This window comes from Penaeus chinensis, chromosome 33 (assembly GCF_019202785.1).
Source record: "Penaeus chinensis breed Huanghai No. 1 chromosome 33, ASM1920278v2, whole genome shotgun sequence".
Taxonomy (NCBI): domain Eukaryota; kingdom Metazoa; phylum Arthropoda; class Malacostraca; order Decapoda; family Penaeidae; genus Penaeus; species Penaeus chinensis.
Genome location: NC_061851.1, coordinates 26024190 through 26031689, shown reverse-complemented (window position 1 = coordinate 26031689; position 7500 = coordinate 26024190). Strand labels below are relative to the sequence as shown.

The following is a 7500-nucleotide window of genomic DNA, read 5'->3' as shown; positions in this document are numbered from 1 at the left end:
ATTGTCATAAGTAACAATTCCTAGTAAAAACAAAAGTTTAAAAAGTTATCCTAATTAGTGATGCATCTGTGGAACTTGTACTAGGCAAAGGTAATGCTATTTACAGACACAATGCAATATGCTTCTGAAAACTTCTATTTGGAATGCAAAAACTTGGACCATAATTAATGTAAAAAAAAAAAGAACGTTCTTTATTATGGAAATAGAAAGGGAGAAAAATATTTATATGATATGCAAATTTAAAAAAAATTGATCTCCTTATTTCTATTAAATCTGGCAACTTTACAATCTAGTTAAAACAATTAAATATATAAATGTGTAACAATACTAATATAAAAGACAAGAGATGAGCTAGAGTTAATTCTTCATCTCTTTAGTAAGATAATGAGTATCACAAATGTCTATTACAAGTCTTACTACTTTACTACACTACATCAAAAAATCAATCAAACTAAACTATATATACAAACATTGTTTATCTAACCTTCTCTAAATATAATATACAATTATATAGTACCCACCTACAACTCACTATCTGAACAGAGTTCATTGTGCCAAATGTAGGAAAAGCTATGAATAAGAATGAATAACTTCAGAGTGCACCAGATGTAATTTACACATTTTGGTTATATATTCATATATCTCTGATGCAGATATAATCAAAATGTATTAAGTACATCTCTTGCACTGTGAAGTCATTCATTCTCATTCATACCTTTTTAACTCATCTATAAATCAAAACCTTATGTCTAAATTATCCACCACTTCTACTCAAAAAATAAATGAAAAAAAAAAAAAAAAAAAAAAATACCAAGTGTCACTGTCACTCTATAACACCTAGGTATATTAGGGAATCTCTAGGTGGGTCTGGGTGGATAAAGAAGGGTGAGAGTGAGAGGTCTGATACATACTTGACCAGCGTGAAGGCATCGTCAAGCAGAGAAGCCCTGTCGGCCGGGGAAAGTGTATGGGGCTCTGTCTGCAGCACATGGATGAGGGCATCCCAACCCCCTTCGTCGTAGGTGACCCGATAGAAGCCTCGTTGCCCAACATTGAACTTGATCCATTTGATCTCCTTTCCCACTTCGAATTCCACTGCACAGAAGAAAAGATTAGGTTTTGAGGAATCTCTGAATTATTTTTCCTATTCACCCATTCGCCCCATGTGGCAAGAATACATGACATGCTCACTGTAATACACATTTATTAATTGTATTTACACATAGATGGCTCTACAAGTTCTTAATCACCAAACAGCCAGTTATCAGAACTACCTATCTCACCTGTTTACCCTTTTCCTTCACTTTAGGAAAGGGTCTTTTGTATGATTTCATTATCTAAAATATTTTGATGACAATTTAATAATCATAACATCAATAACAATAATAACAGTATCGATAGCAATGGTATTAAAAAGAAAAACTCCTTGCCAACTGAGCATATGTGGAGCCGTCTGTATGTAACAAAATTCAACAAAAACTACAGGGGATGGAACATAAATCCAGGGCGAATGGGTTGAAAGGAAATATGTGACTTCCTTTAAGTAAGAAAAAAATAAAGAAATAATTTGTTACTTAGGGATAATTATGCGTCATGTAGAATTTTGCATTACATAATTAGTTCCATCATTGAGGAGAAAAAAAAGTGCAAAAAATAAAATAAAAAATTATAAAAAATAAACAAATAAATAAATAAATAAAAATCTATTTGAAACCACTCTTACTTCAAATACAACCAAAACACTATACTGGGCCATATGTCAAATTAAGAGTAATATTTACATCTGAGAAAACCATAACAAACAATCTCAATAAATGTATCTAACACACCTGACTCTGAAGGTAAAATTACCTCAAAATCATACTGTGCTTACAATTCTCATTTCACAACACTCACCGTCCGTCAAGTTCATCCAGTGCATTGTCTCATTCTTAGGGTTGGCACTGGTCACGTAGGTTAAGGGAACATGCCACTTGTATCCTAGTGTGGAGTTGAGGGGTTCATTGGGGTCAGTCACATTCTCCTCACACACTAGGAATCGTGCTTGGCCTGCCGTCACGAGCCCATCCTCCAGGCTGACACTGATGAGCGGGAACCCAGCTTGGAGGGTCCATGTGTCCATGATTCCCTATAAGATTAATAATGATGATAATTATGATAATGATATCAATGTATAATAGGTTACAGTAACAGTTGTAATGATAAGGGTATAACTAATGATTATAAAAATAATGATAATAATGAAAAAAAATTATAACAACAGTAATAACGCTGCTAATAAAAAAATTATGATAACACCAATAATAATAATGATCATAATCATAAAAATAACAATAGTAACATTAACAATAATAACAACAATAATGATGATAATAATAATAATAATAATAACAACAATAATGATGATAATAATAATAATAATAATAACAATAATGATGATAATAATAATAATAATAACAACAATAATGATGATAATAATAATAATAATAAAAATAACAATAATATCTATTAATGATAATAATGGTGATAACAATAACAAAAAAAACAATGAAAGTAATAACAATAATAATGAAAAAAATAACAATAACAACAACAACGCTAATATTAACAAAGTAACTATTTTCTTCTTCTTTTTTTTTAAAAAGCATATGAATAGTACAAGTAACATTTATAACAATACCATCATCAATACCACAAGCAAGAAAGAAAGGAGAGTGAGTGGGAAAACCTACCTTAATATCGAGATAATGGCCGGATTTCTTGAGTACCCTAGTCAAGGCTTCCCACAAGTCATCTGTTGCCGCATTACCGTACCTGTGGGCCTCGAGGTAGAGCCTCAATCCTGCCTTCAGCATGTCCTGCCCTATGAAGGACTCAAGCATGCCAATAATTGATGCACCCTGCAAGGGAGAAAGATTTAGAAAAGATATGAATGAAAATTAATCTTCAGACAATACAACCGATGTGGTTTAACTTTTAAGGTCTTGCACAATACAAAACAATAAAAAATAGTAACATTAATTTCCTGCAGCATTTATCAACAATACATATAATAATAGTAAACATGATGATTAAAAAATAGTGATGGCGAGCATGAAAAATAGCTATAACAATATTGATAACAATAAACAAAAAGGAAGATCCACCTTTTTATAGGAAATTGTGTCAAATATGGATTCAATCTGTGCAGGGTCGGCCACAGGGGTTGAGATTGGGTGGGAGGCCAGAAGTGCATCTAGGGAAAGGGCTGGCTGCATCTTCTCCACAATAAACTGCTCCTGCATGGCCCAACCTGGCTCAGCAACACCTGTTCCCAGGTTTTCCATGAAGCTTGCAAAACCCTCATTAAGCCATAAGTCGCTCCACCTGCAGAGGATACTTTGACTCAGAGGAAAGGAAGAGGGAATTTAAGATATATAGTAAAGGGTAATTCCTTTTTTTTTTATCTGTCAAAGATTATTTTTCAAATAAAAGTCTTTAACATTCCACAGTGTATATCTGTTTTGGGGGTTAAGGTAACAGTGCATGGCCTTCATAATCATATAACTTCACAAAAGCAGTTTGCTGCTGGCCAATACTTCAAAACCCTATGTCAATAAATAACCAGCAGAATAAGCCATATTTCTATTAGCATTATCATTATTCATGATCATTATTCATATGACAACATTATAAATACAAAAACTACTACCATCAATACTTGATACTATTATTGTAGAAATCACAAATGGTTATTACATTGAAAACAACCCACTTTATGGGTAAAAAATAAATATATATACATATAATATCACATAGAGTTGAAAAATTATGTTGCAGACATTACACTAAGAATACGTACCATGCCATTGTTACCAGATTACCAAACCATTGGTGGGCGAGCTCGTGGGCAATTACAACAGTAACTCTCTGCTGAGCTCGAGATGATGTGTGATTGGGGTCAAACATAAGTGCAGTTTCACGATAAGTGATCAGCCCCCAGTTCTCCATAGCACCAGCTCCAAAGTCAGGGATTGCAATCAAGTCTGCAAATTCAGTGATTCATTGTTGATTTTTTTTTTTTTCCTTTAAACTATATTTGTCTCATACACCTTTCTCTAAATTCATTTCATGCATCTCTTAATAATTTCTATAAATATTTGACTATTTTCACTGTATTTAAGTCTTCCCGTATGACTGTTTGCCAAATATATATCTACATTCACTTATACTACATATATCTATACTCATCATTATCTTATACAAATCTAACCATTTTTACTTTATAAGTAACACGTTATTTATCAACATATCTTCAATATAATAAATACAGCTTCCATTACATTCTAGCCCTGATGTCAAATAGAAAATCGCAGCCAAGAGGAGCAAAGATAACTCAAGTGTATTCCGAGACCAGAAAGCTACCTTGTTTAGGGAGAGGATACGGAACCCCAAAGAAAGTCTCATAGAAGTCAAGAATCTGCGGGGCCATTCGCAGAGCATAGCTGGCTTGGCTTATCATCATAGGAGGAGCATAGACTGAGACACTAACATTGTTGCTTGTTTTGTTGGTCACGTGGTCGTAATCGCACACTACAAAGGCTACTAGGTATGTGCTCATTTCCACACTCTCTTGGAATTGGTCATGGATCTGGAATGTTCAAAAGAGTGATAAATTGACATATTTGGAGGTAAAAATATAATTAGAATAAAGTACACATAAATGGACATAATTCTATGCATAATACATGTTTGGAATTGATAATGCCAAGTACAATACAGTAAATATAATTAGAAATGATGTCCTCCATAATACTTTATTTAGAAGTGATAAAACAATAATATTAATAATAACAATAATAATAATAATAGTAATAATAATGATAATAACAACAACAACAACAAAAATAATAATAAAATTAATAATAACAATAACAATAACAACAAATAATGACAATTATAAAATAATAATAATCAAATACCCAAACCTTAAACAATATATAAACACTTACCAAATCTGAATCCTCTGCTTTGACCGACGTCTGCAGCGGCATGTTGAAAAGGGTAAATTGGTGCGGTTCTCGGTAAATACCCAGGTGGAACTTGGCTTTCAACTGTGGCTCGTCGAAGCAGGGGAAGGCTGCACGTGCTGCCGTGGGTTCAAAGTGGGTGGTAGCGATATACCTGGAGATTATTAAAAAATCAGTAGACTAAAAGGTTTAGGTAGGTGAGGAGGAAAATATTAATTTGCAGAAGTAAATGGAGGTCTCATTTATTTCATGCCTATTTTTCTTCACGATGTCAGTGAGTATAGAGAGATAATGTCTTACTGTGCAGTGGGAATGAATTTTGTACAGAAACAGTTCTGTCATCACACATACTAAATATTCATCAACCATACTGACCTTCTCCCTTCAAATAATATAAATACTTTTCACTAAGCACCCCTACACAAAATTAATACAGTTCTCACTCTTCTGTGTTCTATAACCACTAATCCTAAGCAAAATAATCATCAAACAATGCTGCATAAATTCAAAGTTATTTATAAAAACTACCTCTTCTCTCCACTCGCTGTTTTGTAGGATGACAGGTAAAATCCTTCGAGGCCCTCCTTCAGCGTGAATTCATAACTTAGCCTCAGTGTGTAGTTGCTTCCTCGACGTAAAATCTCATCTAGCTTGAGATATAGCTGTGTGAAGGTTATTAATTAATCAATGCACTCTGAATACTAGTATTTTTCATAAAATCTTTCATACACAGAAAAGGGGAATATATAGCATGCCTCAACCTTCCTGAAGACTTTATTCAATTTCACAGAAATCTCTGGATTTGTTTTGTTGCTTTCCCTCCTTCAAAAGTTTTCCACATTCATAACCATATATATTTCACCTGTTGGTGGGCGGGGTACTCGAGGAACTTGCTGATACCAATTGGCTTTTCATATTTGTTGTGGAGCTTATATGATGTTACATTCAGTTCATGGCCATGGATGACTATCTGTTGTGTCTCTTCTATTGCAGTTAACTTGATGGTTAATTCACCTATTGCAGAAATAGTTAATGGAATGTTATCAAAGTCCTGTACTGCAAAAGCAGCCTATAACAAAATAATATAAATCACCCTTTTATCCAAAGGAAGGAACCAAAACTTTCCAATTTACATTGATAAAAAAATTAATTCACCACTTCACCTAGAGCCAGTATTAGCTTGAATCTCACCTTTGACATATCTACTAGTTAAATTAGGATGGAGACTAAGGTCATAGTGTAAGGGTCTAACGTGTGTGGGTAATCGAACACTCGTCCAGGGGAACAGCTCTCCATTGGTGGCAGTAGGAGGTGTTGTAGGGGGAGAGCTTGTTGGCCGGATGCTTTGGCCTGGTAGTGGCTCTCCTGTGTAAGTAGCCTCTGGGCATCCTGGGTCGTGAGAAAATTGGAAGTTTGTTGTATGGTTTATAAATATTTGTTTATCACAAGGAACTGAATTTTCATATGAAAAAATACAAACCATAAATTATCAAATTTATACCTGGCTTAGTGAAGGCTACAATGAGGGCGACAGCGATGATGGCAACGAACCCGAGGGTGACGACGCAGCAAGCCCGTTTCTGGGAGCACACCATCACGGCCCCAGGCTCGTACATAGCACGTTTGTTAACCATGAAGCCGCTTTCATTGGGCGATCCTGCAAAGATTGACATCAATAAGCCAATATCACACTTTACTACTACTTGGTTTCCACTGCTTTACAGTAAACTATGCTGCACTCCATGTCAACCAAAGGAGGCTGTATTTAATTATGCTGGTTAATGGTTTCCATGTGATATTCTACCATCTGAGTTTGTATCCTGGGAATAACAGTTGGTTAGAATATGAACTAGTGCTATTTAATGTGAAAATAGAACCTTAGTCCTTCTTTTTAAGGATTCCAAACCATGACAGAGAATTTCTTAATTTCATTTTAAATTTCAAAGGAAATCAGCAATGTCTGTTTTCATATGTAGGAAACTAGTTTTTATTACTCTGAAAGGATATCCACATGTTTTGAGTGTCTGTTTGTGATCGAAACTAACTAATAACCCTTATTAGAAGAATATTTAATCTAAAAGCATACAACACCCAAAGACTATGTATATATATATATATATATATATATATATATATATATATATATATATATCTATAGACATATCTATCTGTCAGGGAAAAATAGAAAGGCAGCAGTATGGGAAAAGGAAGTCAAAGTACTTGTCAGAATTAAGACGATACGTAGAGAAAGAGCTATAGTGAGTTTGCCACATATTGTTCTATCACTAGTAAAGTGCAGGTGTATGGTGCAGATAATCCAGTGTAAAAGGTAAAAAGAAAAAGCGAAAATAGCCTCATCTTTTAAATTTTGTGGACATATGGTGAAATGAATAAACAAAAGAAAGTAAACTATCATAGAATAAGATAAAGTATGGAAATAATAAAGTTCAGGGAGGTTTTAACAGATGAAGATATCCCTTTGAACAGCAAG

At 34.0% G+C, this 7500-nt stretch overlaps 1 protein-coding gene across 4 annotated transcripts in view; it reads right to left on the bottom strand.

Moving 5' to 3' along the window:
- LOC125043135 (endoplasmic reticulum aminopeptidase 1-like) overlaps positions 1 to 7500 on the bottom strand; it is an 80196-nt gene that overhangs the window by 15921 nt on the left and 56775 nt on the right. For all 4 annotated transcript variants that reach the window (XM_047639090.1, XM_047639091.1, XM_047639093.1 and 1 more), the window contains 11 exons: positions 6511 to 6666; positions 6201 to 6398; positions 5872 to 6023; positions 5538 to 5671; positions 4992 to 5163; positions 4405 to 4630; positions 3842 to 4025; positions 3147 to 3366; positions 2733 to 2900; positions 1897 to 2128; positions 912 to 1095 (listed from right to left, as the gene is read on the bottom strand). In XM_047639090.1, coding sequence (XP_047495046.1) covers positions 912 to 1095; positions 1897 to 2128; positions 2733 to 2900; positions 3147 to 3366; positions 3842 to 4025; positions 4405 to 4630; positions 4992 to 5163; positions 5538 to 5671; positions 5872 to 6023; positions 6201 to 6398; positions 6511 to 6666 — 2026 coding nt within the window. The remainder of the gene's footprint in view (positions 1 to 911; positions 1096 to 1896; positions 2129 to 2732; positions 2901 to 3146; positions 3367 to 3841; positions 4026 to 4404; positions 4631 to 4991; positions 5164 to 5537; positions 5672 to 5871; positions 6024 to 6200; positions 6399 to 6510; positions 6667 to 7500) is intronic.